The sequence below is a fragment of the Vicugna pacos genome, chromosome 10 (assembly GCF_048564905.1).
Source record: "Vicugna pacos chromosome 10, VicPac4, whole genome shotgun sequence".
Taxonomy (NCBI): domain Eukaryota; kingdom Metazoa; phylum Chordata; class Mammalia; order Artiodactyla; family Camelidae; genus Vicugna; species Vicugna pacos.
The window spans coordinates 65,747,728-65,764,594 of NC_132996.1; the positions used below are offsets into that span (position 1 = coordinate 65,747,728).

Consider the following 16,867-nt stretch of genomic DNA (forward strand, 5'->3'; position numbering starts at 1 on the left):
TTGAAAAATAGAAACCCTGAAAATAAAAATTACAAGAATTGAAAAATATATAATTAAATAGTTGGACTTAACAGCAAAAGAGATTACAGAATGGGTCAATGAACTAAAGATAGACCAATAGAAATTACTCGTGCTGTAGAACAGAGGAAAAAAAGGATTTTTTTAAAAGTCTCACAGACTAGTCAGATAATCAAACAGTCTAACATATGTAATTGGGGTCCTAGAAGGTAAACAGAAGGAAAAGAGCAGGAAAAAAAATGTAAAGAAATAGCCAAAATTTCCCCAAATTTGTTGAAAGAAATGCACCGATTTTAGATACTCCACGACCCACCCTGGTAAACACAGAAAGGCCACACCCAGGAACATCATAGTCAATTATTGACAGCTAAAGCCGAAGAGCCAATCTTGAAAGCAGCAAGAGAGAAACAACACATAACACAGTTTTATTTGGTTTTGGTGGCTTAAAGTGATGAACACTTATTAGCTCATATTTTCTGAGGGCCAGGAATCCTGGAACAGCTTAGCTAGGTGGTTCAGGGTCTCCCATGAAGTTTCAGCGGAGACGGGCTGAAGTCGTCTGGAGGCCTGGCTGAGCCTTGTAGGACCTGCTTCCCTGATGGCTCACTCACACGGTTGGTGGCAAGAGGCCTCCTCTCCTCGGTTCCTCACATACACAAGAACGACAATTAACAGCTGCCTTCTCAGTAAAAATCAGGCCAGAAGAGAGTGTAACATCTCTAAAATACTGAAAGAAAAAGAGGGTCAACTCAGAATTCTAAGTTTACCAAAAATATACTTCAAGAAAGAAGTTGAGATAAAGACGTTCTCTGATAAAAGGAAACTAAGAGAATTGGTGGCCAACAACCCTGCCTTATAAGAAATGTTAAAGGATTTATTTGGCTTGAAGGGGAATGATAACAGCTGGAAATTCAGGTCCTCAGAAGGGAATGGAACACATCAGAAATAGTGTCTGAGTAAATATAGACTATTTAAAATGCTTTTCCTATGAATTTCTTTATAATACATATATAGAATACAAATTTTTTTCACATACACAGAATATTGACCGCTATGTATCAAATGCTGGGCCATAAAACAATTCTCAGTACATTTAAAAGAATAAATACATTTAAAAGGGTAAAGAGTATGCTCTTTGACAATACAGAGTGGAATTAGACATGAGTAACAGTAAGAGAGCTCAGTGGTTCAGTTTAAGTCCAATTAGGAAACAGAAACTACACGGTAAATTAAACATGACAAGTTTAATATATAGAATCATTAAATTATTATAAGAAGGAATGATAAAGATGTAAAGAGAACTCTAAAACGGTACCTGAAGGGCTAGACCTGCAAAAAAAAAAAAAAAAAAAAAAAGAGTTACCTGAGGGCTGAGGGAGAGTACCCAAGGTAGGGTCCCCCACTCCCAAGGCTGGGGTTCAGACCTCACTGCAGCCCACTGGGTGGTGGACAAGTTCACTGGTCTGCCCAGGCCAGAGCCGATTCACAGGTGCCAGAGAAGAAGCAACCCTCCAGGACTCAGGCAAGCTGAGGCTGATGAGATGATCTAGGAGCGTAGGAACCCCACCCATAGGCACCAGGCCCACAGCACACAGTGTCCACATAGGGAGGATCCCAGGAAACAACCCTCCAGGGCACAGGCGAGCCAAGGCTGTCGGGCAGGTGCTCCAAAAGAGTTGGAGTGTCCTGTGTGCACAAGGCCTGGAGTGCAGGATGGCCACACAGGGCCTGGCGGACCAGGGGAATCAAGCTTCTGGGGAGAAGAGCCAAGGTCGGTGGGCAGACGTGTGGAGGGAGTTGGGACACTGCTGTGGACACACACCGTCCAGGGCATAGATAAACAAGGCTGAGGGGGCAAGTGCACAGAGTTAGGGAGCTGCCACAGGTGCAAGGCCTGGAGTACGCAGTGTCCTTGACAGGAGGGCCACAGCAAAGTGGTCACCAGGCCTCGACCAGGTGTGCGAGGTTGCCGAGGGAGTGCGTGCACTTGGTGTGTGGCTAGAGCAGAGCACCACCATTTACCCTAGGTGTCCCTGTGCGTAGTGATAGACCACCGTGCAGGAGCAAGGAAAAGCAAACCCGAGCTCACTGGAGCCGGAAGCCAAGCCCTTTCCTTCCTCCAGTATCCCTCCAGCGCCCTCTGCTGACAAAGTTTGCCATTGTGCCCACTGCAGGGGAGAAATGCCCGTCCAGTCTGTTACTGCAGGACAGGTTCTGAAGGATGAATGTGAAGCTAACGTCCATCTTTTTGGCTACTCAGCTCCCGTGCACCACTCTATACATAATTGAACTTCCATATTATATTCCTACTAACAATATATATCTATCCTTCTTAAAAGTGACATTCTCACGCTCCCCTCAACATGAGAAGACGTACAGTGCCAACAGTCACTGTATCCATAGCCAGCTACATTAATTGCTCCACAAATTTTGTCAGGGCCCCACTAAATGTTTTATTACCTAAAGACTAAAATATAAAGTTGACCTTCAATAAATTGTAAATAAAGAGGCAAAAAAGAAAATGATCAGTATATACAAATAAACATGCCTACAAGGAGCAAAGAAACACACACAAAGCTACCACAGCCTAGTTTTTGTAACTGGTCACTTTTATAACTGGTCACGAGGTCATAGTTGATATTCATGACTCCCTTCTTCAATACTCATTCCATATTTCCCTTGCCCTCAGGTAGAGCTTCTGCTGCTGCTCTGAGGTCTATACCTGGTAGAGTGACCCAAAACCTTCCTGAAGGATCTGAGTCCTGCTTTTGCAGGGTCATGGATATACTAATAGGTACCCCCAAGGAGTCCTCTGGGTTCCAAACATAGTCTTCCTTGCCTCCGTTATGTAGCAGCAACCCAACTTCACCAGGAGACTCCGGACCAATCACTCTAGCCAATAGACTGGACCTGCTCCCCTCCTTTTTTCTTGGTCCATTGGTTTAGTGGCATAAGGAACCCAAAATGGCCAGGTAGCAGTCTCATTTGCCAGTTCAATGGTACCGTTGTTTTGTCTCCTTGTGGAACAAGACTCACTTAGGAACAAAGATGTCCAAATCAGCAGGCTCAAATTTTTCAGGATAAGAGGCAAAAACTCTGCAGGTGGTTATTAGGTGTAATAGTGAGAGGAGTCATTTCCAGTCCCATCCCTTGATGCCTGGACCCATGTATGCTGGCCAGGGGGACGACCGTGCCCTGTAATGGTCTCTGACTCAAAGATATACTTCATTCTGTAAACTAGAACCCCCATCCTTTCAGGGTGTTGTCTCCCTGCTGGTGCCAGAACTGAGCCTTTGGTAAGCCACTCAACTTTTCAATTAAACTGCCTTCTTCCAGGTGATGCAGTATGTGTGGTGAGACCAGTTAATTCCTCAGGCATAATTATGCCGACTGCCGCGCTTCTTTGCTGTGACGTGAGTATTTTAATCAGAAGCAATGTTGTGCAGAATGCCATGAGGAGCACACCGTGTCTCTGTTGGGAGGACCCCAGGAAAGTTCAGTTTTATGAAGTGCACCAAGGCTGGTGGGCGGGCGTACCGAGATGAGGCACTACTGCAGGGGAAAAGTCTGGAGCGGGTGGTGTTCACACCAGGAAAGCCTTGAGAAACAACCTTCTGACGGAGCAGCAAGCTAAGGCGGGTGGGCAGGGGTACACAGGGGGTCAGGATGCTGCTGCAGGTGTGAGGCTGTGGCAAGGTGATCATCAGGCCTGGGCTGGGGCTGAGAGATCACTGAGCCCACCCCCTCTTGGCACGCTGCTGGGGCGGAGCACCTCTGGATGTCCCCACACAGATGCACACATGAGACAGACAGGCAGGGGCAAGAAAAATGAAAACCCAGCACATTGGAACCAGGAAGAAAAGCCCCGTTTTTCCTGCAGTGTCCATCCAGTGCCCTCTACTGACAGAATCTAACATCATGCTCACCGGAAGGGAGAAATGTTCACAGTTCTAGTCCATTACCGCAGAACAGATATCGAAGTGTGAATCTGGGGCTAAGGAGCAATATGTTGATAACTGCCACATCAGAAAACCACTAAATATTTAGAAGTTAAATTATGCACTTATAAATAGTCATAGATCAAAGAAGAAATCATAAGAGAAGTCAGAAACTGCATAATAATGAAAACACAACATTTAAAATGCATATGATGCAGCTTTTATTAAAAAAGAAGAAGGGGGAGGGACAAATGAGGAGTTTGGGATTAGCAGACACTAACTACTGTATATAAAATAGATAACAAGCTCCTTCTGTTTAGCACAGGGAACTATATTCAATATCTTGTAATAAGCTATAATGATAAAGAATATGAAAAAGAATATATATAACTGAATCACTATGCTGTATGCCAGAAACTAATGTGACACTGTAAATCAACTATACTTCAATTTTAAAAAATCCTTGAGAAATTGGTAATTAAATTGAGTATTGATCATAAAAAAAAGGTCTAAAACTAATGGTCTAAGTTTTCATCTTAAACTAGAAAAAGAGCAAATTAAACTCAAAGTAAGTAGAAAGAAGGATTAAGACCAGAAATCAACAGAACATGATAAATAATAGAGAAAGATAAATGAAACCAAAAGTTAATTCTCAAAATGTTAATTGATACATCTTCAGCTAGACTGATCAAGAAAAAGAGAAGACAAGAATTACCAATATTAAGCATGAAAGGGGATGTTCCTGTAGGTCCTATATTTATTAAAAGGATCATAAGGGTATTTATAGACAGCTTTATGCCAGTAAATCTGACATGTTTTATGAAGTGAACAAATTCATCAAAAGAGGCAAATCACTAAAACTAGCCCAAGAAAAAAAAGAAATTGAATTCATAATTAAAAGTCTTCCCACAAAGAAAATTTCAGGTACTGGTGACTTCATTGGCGAATTCTATCAAACATTTAAAGAAGAAACATCAATCCTACACAAATTCTTTCAGAAAATAGGAGAAGAAACATTCTCAACTCAAATATCCTTACCGAAACAAATATATCATGTGAAAAAAATAATAAAACCTGTAGATTCATACCCCTCATGATCTTAGATACAAACATTCATAAAATTTTAGCAAATTGAATCCAGCAGTGTAAAAGGGATAATACATCCTGACTAAGTAAAGTTTATCCCAGGAATGTAAGGTTGTTTAATACCTAAAAATCAATGAGTGAAATTCACCAAATCAGTAGAATAAAGAGGGAAAAGCACTTGCTCATTAAATAGTTGTAGCTGTGGCAAAACTCAACACTCAATTTTGATAAAAATTCTCTGCAAACTAAGAAGCGCACTTCTTGTACCTGGTAAACTCCTCCAGAGTACCTACAGTTCATATCATGCTCAATGGTGGAAGGCTGAATATTTTGTAAAAATCAAAAAAAGCACAGATACCCATCTACACCACTTCTATTCAACATTGTACTAGAAGGCCTAGGCAGAGCAATAAGAGAAGGGAAAAGAAATAAAAGACATACATATCGGAAAGGAAGAAGTAAAACTGTCTTGATTTGAAAATGATAATTGCGAACATAAAAAAATCCTAAAGAATCTACAAAAAGTCATTAGTACTAACAAATGAATTTGATTTAGTAGCACACAGGACTCAAAGATGCAGCTAAATTAATGTGTAGAGAAGAATTTATAGCCTTAAAACACAAATATTAGAAAAGCAGTGTGGTTGAAGGTAAGATGTAAGTTTCTGTCTCAAAAAGAACACCAAGTCAAACTTGAAGAAAACAGGAGGAAGGAAATGATGAAAAGCAGAAGTCTGTAAAACAAAAAACAAGTATAAAGTGAAGAAAAAGAAACAAAATCAAAAGTTGATGTTTTAGAAAGATTAATAAAATTGCTAAACACCTATCAAAACTAATTAAGAAAAAAAGAAATTAAAATTATCAGGAAGGAAAAAGGCGACATCACTATATTTCCTACAGGCATTAAAAAATATAAGGATGTAATGAAAACTTCACACCAATATACTTAAAAACTTATTTTTAAATGCGTAAATTTTTGAAAATCACAAATTTGTCCCAAACTACCCAAAAAGTAGAAAATATGAACAATTATACATGTATATATTTGGAAAAAAAATGTATATATAGAAGAAATTTAGTTCTTTTTAAATTTCCCACAAAGAAAATTCCAGCTTTATATGGCTTCATCAGTAAATTCTTCTGAAGAAGAAATAAACCTATTTTACACAATGTCTTCCAGGCAATAGAAAAAGAAGAAACAGTTTTGTACTTCATTTCCTGAAGCCAACTTTACATTTGATACCCAATGTGACAAGGTTCTTATAAGAAAGGGAAATTACAGACCAATCTCTCATATAACATACGTAAAAACTTGAACAAAATATTAGCAAGTGAAATTCAGTGATCTATAAAAAGGGTCATATGCCTGTCAGGGATCCCTATGACCACCCTCAGGCTTGACGATTTGCTAGGAAGACTCACGGGGTTCAGCATACAGTCCTATTCATGGCTATGATTTATTACAATGAAAAGATTCAAAAAAGCGGGGGAGGGGGCCCAGATGGTAAGTATTTAAGCCACATAGTCTCTGTTGCAACTACTCAACTTAGCCTGAAGATATGAAAGCCTGTAGCGTGAAAGCAGCTGTATACAAAATGTAAATCCCCGGGTGGAGCTCTGTTCACTTCAAAAACCTTTACTTTCAAAAATAAGCAGCTGGCCCACCTTCCTTTTAGAGCTGGACATTGGAGGCTCACAGCAGGACCCTGCCTATTTTCTCTCATCTAGCAGGCAGTGGAGGCAGATGTGCTGGCGCCATTTCCACCCGTCCCGGCCTTGCTGTGTGCCTTGCTCCCCGGACCCTCAAGAAAGCCCTCCAGGCTTGCAGCTAATTTCTACCAATGGGAGGCACCAGCAGGGGTCAGGGTGCAGAGGAGAAGGGAGGGGAGGAGGTCAGATATTAGTTCACCAGTTTTTCAAACTTTTCACAGCTCCTTGTGGGAATTCTCCATACATGTTACTCTCTCTAGGTTCAAGGAATTGCTTCTGCTCCTTCTTCATGCCTAGAAATAACAATTGTTGCCCCACCTCCATCCCAATTAGCTAGGAGTACAGCTCTGTCCTTGAAGGTCAGTCACTCTAAATGCAAATCAAGACCACAATGAGAAAGCAACTCACAACTGCCAGAAGGGCTATTATCAAAGAGACAACAAATAACAAGTGTTGGCTAGGATGTAGAGAAAAAGGACCCCTCATGCACTGTGGGTGGGAATGTAAATTGGTGCATCCGCTGTGGAAAACCGTATGGAGGTTTCTCAAAAAATTAAAAATAGAACTACCATATGATCCAGCAATTCCACTCCTGGGTATTTATCCAAAGAAAACAAAAACACTAATTCAAAAAGATATATACACCCCTGTGTGTTCACTGCAGCATTATTTACAACAGCCAAGACATGGAAGCAACCTAAGTGCCCATCAATAAATGAATAAAGATGTTATATATATATATATATATATATATATATATATATATATATATATATATTACATATATATATACACACACACACACAAAATGGCATATTAGCCATAAAAAGAATGAAGTCTTGCCATTTGTGACAACATGGATCAACCTAGAGAGTATTATGTTAAGTGAAATAAATCAGAGAAAGACAAATACTGTATGATTTCACTGATACGCAAAATCTAAAAAAATAAAATGAACAAACATAACAAAGAAACAGAGTCATAGATACAGAGAACAAACAGTTGGTTGCCAGAAGGGAAAGAGGTAGTGAAAGGAAAGAAATGAGGGAGATTAGAGGTACAAACTTGCAGTTGCAAAACAAATGCATCACAGGTATAAAATGTACAATGTGGGAAATAGAGTCAAGTATTGTGTAATATCTTTGTATGGTGATAGATCATAACTAGACCTACAATGGTGATCCTTTTGTAATGTACAGAAATACCGAATCACTGTCGTGTAACAGGAACTAACATAGTGTTGTCAGTCAGTTATACTTCACAAACAAACAAACTCATAGAAAAAGAGATTAGATTTGTGGTTACCAGAGGTTAGGGGAAGGGAGAACTGGGGAAGGGAGAACTAGATAAAGGCAGTCAAAAGGTACAAACTTCCAGTTATGAGATAAACAAGCACTAGGGATATAATATACAACATGATAGATACAATTAACAGTGCTGTATGTTACATATGAAAGTTGGCAAGTAAATTGTAAGAGTTCTCATTACAAGGAAAACATTTTTTCCTTTCTTTAATTTTGTATCTATATGAAACGAAGGATTATTGTGGTAATCATTTCATGACATATGAAAGTCAAATCATTATGCTGTATATCAAACTTATACAGTGCTGTATGTCAATTATATCTCAATAAAACTGGAAGAAAAAAGCAAAACCAAACAAATAAACACAAACTCAGCAAAGGACTTGAGTAGACATTTCTCCAAAGAAGATATACAAAGGTCAATAGCTGCATAAAAGATGCTCAACATCATTTAGTCATTAGAAGAATGCAAATCAAAGCTGCAATGAGATATCACTTCACACCTACTAGGATAGTGATAATTCTAAAAACTGAAAATAAAAGGTATTGGGGAGAATGCAGAGAAATTGGGACCCTGGTACATTGCTGGTGGAATGTAAAACAGTTACAGGCACTGTGGAAAACAGTTTGATGATTCCTCAAAAAGTTAAACGTAGAATTACCGTAAGATTCAGTAATTCCACTCCTAGGTATATATCCAAAAGAACTGAAAAACAGAGACTTACACAGACACTTGTATGCTGATGTTCATTGCAGCATTTTTCTAGACAAAGGGTGGAAACCCAAGTGTCCACCCATCAACAGATGGATAAATAAAATGTGGTACACACACACACACACACACACACACACGAATGTTAGCCAGCCATAAAAAAGGAACTAAGTTCTGATATATGCTACACGAATGAACCATGAAGGTGGGGCAGGGAGGGGACAGCTCAGTGGTAGAGTGCACACCTAGCATGCACAAGGTCCTGGGTTCAATCCCCAGTCCCTCCATCAAAATAAGTAACTAACTATCTGCCCCCAAACAAACAAAACATGAGTGAACCTTGAAAACATGTTAAATGAAATGCGCCAGACACGAAAGGCTGCCTATTTTATGATCCACTTATTTAAAATATAAAGAACAGACAAATGCATAGAAATAAAAAGTAGATCAAAGGTTAGCAGGGATGGGGCAAGTGGGAGAATGGAAAGTTACTTCTTAACGGATAGAGTTTCTGTTTGGGATGCTGAAAAAGCTTTGGAAACAGTGGTGATGACTGCCTAACACTGCGAATATAACTATGATTGTACACACACAAAAAAGGTGTCACTGTACTCAAATTACCTGATTTGAGTGCCACCTGACTGACCAACGGGCCAACAGCCAGGTCAGCCTACGTCCACTCAAAACCCTTCTTTCTACTGCACACTTTTACTGCTCCAAATCACAGACAGGCTTCCAAACCCAGTCTCCCAATTCCCACCTCAAGTACTTTGTCTTCTCAACTCCCACTGCACGTCAGGGGCCACGTGGTGATCGCGGTTAATCTTCCCATCTCATTTCTACTCCTTGAAAGGAGCCTCTAATTTCGACTAATTTTGGTGTCTTCTAATTATCTGGTTCATACATCGGACGCACAAAACCCTCTGCCCTCCCCGAAAGACTGCTTGTCCCGCGCCGCATTTGCAGAGCACTGTCGCGCACACCGTTTCTCATTTTCAGACCGTGGTTAGTACAGAGAATCGTGGGGCTAAGGAAGGCCTGTGGTCACATTACCACAACTGGCCGTTTTTGCCAACTCGTTGTAAACTTGGATGGGGAAGCTCGGGAGCTGCCTCCGCCCCAGGGGTCCTGCGCTCCGTGAGCGGCCACTGTTCGCCAGTAGGTCCGCGGCCGAAACTCCAGTAAAGGCCGTTTGCGTCCACGTCCGCCACCCCGCGCACGCGCGGACTGCACCGAGCCGGTGCCGGCGCCAGGTAACCATAGAGTGCGGCCGGCAGGCAGAGGGGCCAGAATCCGGGGCCAGTCCGTCCCCAGCTTCCGGCAGCACCTCGCTGGGCCGGGGGCGGTGGCAGCCGCGTTTGCAGTTTCCATGGGGACTGAAGATGGCGCCGCGAGGTGAGATTCTCGAGGTGTGTGAGTCGCTGGTCCCGATCCCGTCAGGCCCTACCCTCCCTTTTCTCCCAGTGTTCGGCCTAAACCCTCCATTCTCGGGTGTTAGGGGGACATCACTCGTCACTTGTCCAGAGCCGGGTTTAGCTGCTTCACCCACCCTGAGTGCCCGAAGGTCTCGAGGTGCGGGTCTCCTAAATATCCCCAAATCCTTGGCTGGCCTGTTCTAAGCCAGCTCAGCTAGAATTTGCCGCGTGATCTCAGGCCAGTGCTGGTCTCTGCGCCCCGGTTCTCTTCCCACATAGTGACGAGGTTAGATTTTAGAGGGCCTTGACTTTCACCCCTGAAGCTGGCAGAGTCGAGTTTGAGGGTGAATCTGGAAAGAAGGGGATGGAAGGGACGCCTCCACATCCTGTACACGCACACACTCCTCATTATCAGCAATCAGAAGTGCCCCAAGTGGCTCTTTCCTCTAGTTGCAACCTCGTGTTTCCTCCAAGTTAGAACCATTCAAATAACTGAGGTTGAGCTGCTCTCCAGCCCGTCTCTCTGTGCTCTTATTTTCAGGTAAAAGGTTGTCCTCCACCCCACTGGAAATCCTGTTCTTTCTGAACGGGTGGTATTATGCTACATACTTCCTGCTGGAACTCTTCGTATTTTTGTATAAAGGTAAGGTCTGGCGTTTGACTACCCTTGCCCCCACATCCCTTCCCCACTTCAGCCCAGAGCCAACTCCCACCAAAATCTGCTTAGGTTTCGTTCTTCTCTGCCCCTCTGCAGCTCCTCTTCACTGCAGGGGAGAAGTCTCTTCATCAGATGGCTTCCTTGAGAAAGATTCAGCAGGAAGCCCCTCAGAAAAAATCTGAGTTTGGGAAATGTGGAGTTTCTCCATTCTGAGTCTCCTCCATCACCTCACTTGGCTGAACTCCACTTTAAGCCCATTGGTGACCCGCAGGAGCTATTCAGCAGCCTGTGTACTGATGTACATCTGATAACTGTGGAGAGTGGAGCCCCCCCAAACTCTTGGAGTTAGGAATAAAACCCTATAGTAATGAGCCTGCCCTAATCAGACATAGCTGCTCCATGAGTTAACATATCCTGCAGCAGGTTAACAGATCCTGCCCGTGTCTCGCTAAGTAGCTCATGGAAAGCTGATACGACTCCTGTTCTCTTTATTTCCAAGTGTGTGAGAGTGCATGGTGTTATACGTTGTGTGCAACTTCTGGCTTTTGTATTGGCAGGTCTCTTGCTACCATATCCAACAGCCAATCTAGTACTGGATGTGGTGATGCTCTTCCTTTATCTTGGGATTGAAGTAATTCGACTATTTTTTGGTGAGTGTTGTCCAGAGACTATTTCCATTCCTTCTGAGATGAGCTGCTATCTGTAACTTGATTAACAAGGAAAAGTGCATAACCTAGGTTCACAGTAAGAGACTGGATCTGCTGGTATATCCCATTACTTCCTCTCTGAAGTTTCAAGCTGCTTCGTATTTTGCTTCAAGATTTACCTGTCTGTTGCTCTGTGGGGCTGGAGCTGGGCAAGTGGCTTTAGATATTAGATAATTCCTTCCCAGTTGTCTAACTGCTATAGGAGTGCCTGGTTCCTCTCACTGGTTGCTGGGAACTGAGATTCCCTCCACTCCTCTGAATGAGGATTTCTCTGGGAGAGGTTTTATGTCCCCAGAAATACAGAGCCATCCCTTATTAATTAGAATATCTCATCCCTGAGAACAGTGTTAAAACACACACTGAGGAAAACAAACAATTTGAACACATGTAACAAAGGAAAAAGTCTCACATATAAATCGCTAAGAAAAAGACAACCTACTTTTAAAAAGTAACAAGGGACACTAAAGGGCAATTCACATAAGGATAATACAGAGGACCAATAAACGTGATAAAATGCCCAAACTCACTAATAAAAAGCACATTGAAAACAAGGTAACATTTTCACCCATCAGATTAAAACTATTTCCAAATACCCAGTATTCGAATGGCTGTGAGGAACAGGTCTCTCTGGTCCCACACTCTTGTGGGTATTTATATTCCCACACCCTCTAGCAATATAAATTAATATAACCTTTTTGCTAATAGTTTTATCATATAAAATTCATATTCTTAGACCTAACAATTTCACTTCTAAAAACAGGTTGGAAAAAACAAACACTTGGACAGACACACAAAGATACCTGTGTGAGAATGTTTATTGCCATGTATGTTGTAATATCAAAACATTAGAAACAACCTAAACATCTATCGAAACAGGGTTTGTTAAATAAATTATGATCTTGAGTCAATGAAACTGTTCATCGCCATTAAAAAAGAGTAAGGTAGTTACGCGTAGAAAGATGTCTAATTATGTTAAATGGTTAAATAAGTTGCAAAACAGTATGCAGAGTATGATTCTATTTTTATAATAATTAGTAATATGTGACTATACACATGAAAAAAGTCTGAAACAGTATACGTCATAGGCTATCTCTAGGAGCTGAGTCACGAGGTCTTAGTTTCTGTATTAGCTGAAAAGTTTCTAATCATTATATATTATTTTTATAATTTAAAATATTTTCCTTAAATAAAGATCCCATTGTCCCCTGACTGGGAGCCAGACTGGAAGCAGGACCTTTCAGTAACTCCAAACCTACAGCTGCTCCAAAGCATCTAGTTTTTAATGCTGTGGGACCCCGTTTATAAATCTGCACATCCCTATTCAGGACCATTTTTCTCTACTTGCCAGTTCATCCCATCCCACCCCTCTTTCCACTGAGGCCAAAGAAAGCAGGCCACTTGGAGGTGACTCCATGGCCTGTGTCTGACAGGTACAAAGGGAAACCTCTGCCAACGAAAGATGCCACTTGGTATTAGTGTGGCCTTGACCTTCCCATCTGCCATGATGGCCTCCTATTACCTGCTGCTGCAGACCTACGTGCTCCGCCTGGAAGCCATCATGAACAGCATCTTGCTCTTCTTCTGTGGCTCAGAGCTGCTGCTTGAGGTGCTCACCATGGCTGCTTTTTCCAGGTACTTCTGCTGAGGGATCATTTCCTGTCACCTAAGGGTTGGGTTCCCATCCCAGGGAGGGATTCATTGTTCTAAAGCCTGAGGGGTCTGGAGGGGAAAAGGGTGTCTCTGGGACTGCCTTTCCCATTTAGGGTAGATAGTTACTTAGGGAAGTTATTCTCCTTGTGCTTTGGGGCCACAAGTCTTGGAATATAGAACAGTTCGGGCCAGCTGCTCTCTTCCACTGGTCTTTTAACATTTTGTTTTTTTCTTTCTGCCATCAGTATGGACAGGATTTGAAGTACAGAAATTTCAGCCAGCAGCCCTCACTGGCTGAGGCCACACATACATCTGGTACTTTAGCCAGACCAGTGAGAAATGGTGGGTCAGTGGTGTCCTGGGAAAGGTTGCAGCTTTTCCTCAGCACAGACATTTGGGCAACAAATGAGCATAAGGCCACTGGGCACCATCTTCCAAACCAGGACCGTCAGCCTAAGAGACTCTTCTACACTTCAGTATAGGGAGGGGCAAGGCTGTGCCCATCTTGGCCCTTCTCAGAACCAGTCCCTTCTGACCTCAAGTTCTTCTCTTTGATCATCGTGGCCAGAGCATCTTATGTGGACTGTGTAGGCGCCTTGGGCTTCTGGCAGGACCTGAGCCGTGCACCCCCTGTGTGTGCTGTGCCACGTGTGTCCCACACAAGCACGCCGCGCCTCAGGACGGTGTGCTCCCAGAGTGATGCAAAAGCCTCTTACCCCACTTCTCAGAGACTGAGATCCAGAACTTTTTTAGTAGCTTGTGTTATTTTTCTACTCTCATCATGAAACAAACATTATTTTATAATAAATACATATTTTCCTTTGTGGGGGTTGTAGCCTTTTCCTTATGGCACCTGCCCCTAGAATTTCATCCACTCCAGGAGAGGGTGGAGACTATCCCAGCAGTGTGTTCTCCGCTGTGCTTAGTGATCCAGTGTGGACAGCGATGACGGTGTCCCACTGAGTTTCTTCCCGCAGCTCCAGCCTCAATCCCTGAAGTGACTGCCAACTTCTGTATCTTCCTCAGGTCTGTCATCCTGACTGCTTGTACTTGTCATCTCTGCCCCCAAACCAGCATCTTGTCTCTCATTACTCTTAGAGATAATTGTCACCTTTCCAGGGTGAAGCATGAGTAATTGGAAGAAGCATACTCTAAACTTACCAATATTTTTTGGTCATTTGTTTTAAAATTTCAAGTTAACATAAAAGGAACACATATTTTTATTCTTTAAGCTGGAGAAATGGTGCCCTAGGTGAGTGTGTCGTTCCCTTTTCCAAGTAACTAACTAAAACTTTCTCATCTTGCATAGTAGAGGCCATTTTTTTAGCCCCAAGAAGCCACCAGGAGCCATGACAGAATCCACTTTAGGAAACTTTGATCCATATGGCCCCTCTCCTGTCACATAAATCCAAGAATATCTACTCTTACTCAAAGTAAAAAGTAATTGGCCTTTAAGCATTTCATGTTGATTTTTAACTGCTTATTTCTTGTGATCAGGCACATTCTTATCCCTATGAAGGTCTCCACCATCCAAAGCACTGATGCTTTTTCTTGTTTTCTATCCTGTGTCCTTGTCTCCCAGCTGCTTTTTGGGTCCATCCAGAAACTATAGCAGACAGGTCTAACCAAGCATGAAGCAGTAACAGAAAATCCGATAGGAACTTCCCTGACCCTTCAGTCGCGTATCCCACTACTACCTTGATTTTCTGCTGCTTCTCACAGTGCTTTTTTGTCTAGCCCTGCTTTGAAGAAATTGCTGGCATCAAACTGCAGAGGAACTCTTTCTCCATGGCCTCCCTATTCCATTTATTTCATAGATTAAGGTCCCCCTCCAGCAACACAGAATGGAAGGCTCAGTTGGAAGTTTAGAGGTGGCTTATATTCAAAGGGACTTTAGAGATCAACTTAAATCTAACCCCTACTTTGCAGATTAAGAGATGAGGAAATAAAGCGAAGCGTCACACAACTGGTTACTAACTGGTTAGAAACCTGGTCTTGTGTGTCTCAGTCTGGATCAAGAAGTTCCATTCCTCAACAGATACCACATGAGAAGAATGAATGGTTGAAAATGGGGATAGGATTAGGACGAGAAGTCCTCGGATTTATTTTATGGTTATCTGAAAGCGTAGTGCATTGTTTCCCGTGCACGGCTTTGTAAGTGTTCATTCTTCCTGATGCTTGTTGGAGACACCTGTGTGGTTGCAGTTAGTCACACCAGAGTAGAACGTCATACAAAGGAAACTGAGGCAGTGGAGGACGGGAATCGGCGCAGCTAGTCTTTCAGTGTTAGTGTGTCAGAGGCTGTAGTCACTGTAGTGTCAAGGGAAGCCACTATGCCCCATACAGACCTGAAGGCCCAGTATTCTGGGACAGTGGAGAGCAGAGCAGCCCTGGTCACAGGAGTGGCAGAGCCCTGCTCAGATATCCATGTTCATGCCTAGAACTGTCAAGTGACTGCAGCAGCCGTCTCTAGGGGCTGAAGTCTTGGCTCAGTTCAGGAAGCACTTAGGACACACAGATTCAGATTTCCGGTTCTATGCCATGACAGCAACTTGTAGGAGACTAATATTCAGTCAGTGCCTGGCAGGGTATATTTAGTCCATACAATAACCCTGTGAGGCGGAAAGACTTGGATATTACAATCGATTTGGGTACTGGGCATTCAGCTTAAATAGTAAACTGGGATTTGAACCTAGAGGTGACCCAAAGGTCATTCATTCCCTTTCTATAACACCGTGGTAGCCCCTGGAAAAACTGAAGATTGTATTTGCTTCTCTAAACTAGCAGTCCTCACACTTCAGTTACGTAAGTCATCTGGGGCATAAAAAGTAGGTTTCTAGACTTCAGTCAGAGACTGATGCAGCACAGGACGGCATTTCAGCAAGCACGGCACATGAGTGTGACGCAGACGACCACGGAACTCAGCTTGAGAACACTGGTTTACGTTCTGAGAGGCACTCCAACTGTCCTTTATTTCACGTCATAGACCCCCAGGGTTACTTGTTTTTACACTGATTGATCTAGCCTTTACTGGTCCCAGTAACATATTACGTATCACCTGGTCTCTGACTTTTTATTGTTACTTGCCTCTTGTTCACCTGGCTTTTTTAAAAGCCAGCTTTCTGGAATCCCAAGGATTACTCCACAACACTCTTAAGCTTTCTAATCTGTATTTCCTCATATTTACATAACATGTTCACATTTGTTATCTGATTCTTAAAACATCTCTGTGTGGTGGGCAGAACAGCACTTCCATCTTACAGATGAAAAAGAGACTGCGGTTATGCCGCTTGTTCAGTTAGACACATGGCGGAAGCAGGCACTAGTAAGCACATCTTAACGCCAAAGGGCAGGTTCTTCCCTTTCTGAACTAGGTGACACACTGGAGCTGAACTGTACAAGAGTAAGTCTTAGGAATCTTTAAGGATAAAGGATGACTTGGAATTCTTCTTTAACTAGGCTGTTTAGATGGCTAAGGAAAAAGGCTAAGCTTCAAGGGGCACCTCCAAAGGTTTGCACAAGAGGTCCCCTAGGAGGTGTACCACACGCAACTACACGCCCAATGTGCAATTCCAGCTGAGAACTCAGGGGTTTCACTCCCCTCCCAAAGCCTCTACATCAGCCCCTGCCCATGTCCCAGACACCTCAACAAATCTATTCAATGCAGAA

General features: G+C 42.6%; 2 protein-coding genes and 1 long non-coding RNA gene across 4 annotated transcripts in view; 2 read left to right on the forward strand and 1 right to left on the reverse strand.

The window, feature by feature from the left end:
* Positions 1 to 3,373, forward strand: part of TMEM138 (transmembrane protein 138) — a 12,665-nt gene extending 9,292 nt beyond the window's left edge. Inside the window, exon 6 of the mRNA XM_015248385.3 lies at positions 3,355 to 3,373. Within this exon, the coding sequence (XP_015103871.1) occupies positions 3,355 to 3,358 (4 nt within the window). The 3' untranslated portion in view covers positions 3,359 to 3,373. The remainder of the gene's footprint in view (positions 1 to 3,354) is intronic.
* Positions 423 to 10,015, reverse strand: LOC140698793 (uncharacterized). The gene is made up of 2 exons (XR_012076750.1): positions 9,822 to 10,015; positions 423 to 745 (listed from the first exon to the last, which is right to left on the reverse strand). It is a non-coding gene; the product is annotated as an uncharacterized lncRNA (long non-coding RNA).
* On the forward strand, positions 10,007 to 14,022 carry TMEM216 (transmembrane protein 216). Of its 2 annotated transcripts, none has more exons than XM_006214880.3 (5): positions 10,007 to 10,163; positions 10,725 to 10,826; positions 11,399 to 11,491; positions 12,979 to 13,180; positions 13,444 to 14,022. In XM_006214880.3, exons 1-5 carry the CDS (start codon positions 10,151 to 10,153, stop codon positions 13,457 to 13,459), a joined length of 426 nt encoding a protein of 141 aa, XP_006214942.3. In that variant the 5' UTR covers positions 10,007 to 10,150; the 3' UTR covers positions 13,460 to 14,022. The 2 variants fall into 2 exon arrangements, with proteins under 2 accessions (XP_006214942.3, XP_006214944.1); XM_006214882.2 differs by having other exon boundaries at positions 10,040 to 10,177.
* The last annotated feature ends 2,845 nt before the right edge of the window (positions 14,023 to 16,867 follow it).

Coding starts and splice junctions, on each gene's coding strand:
- TMEM216 (XM_006214880.3), top strand. Junction 10,827..11,398: donor CTTCGTATTTTTGTATAAAG/GTAAGGTCTGGC, acceptor TTGTATTGGCAG/GTCTCTTGCTACCATATCCA. Junction 11,492..12,978: donor AGTAATTCGACTATTTTTTG/GTGAGTGTTGTC, acceptor TGTGTCTGACAG/GTACAAAGGGAAACCTCTGC.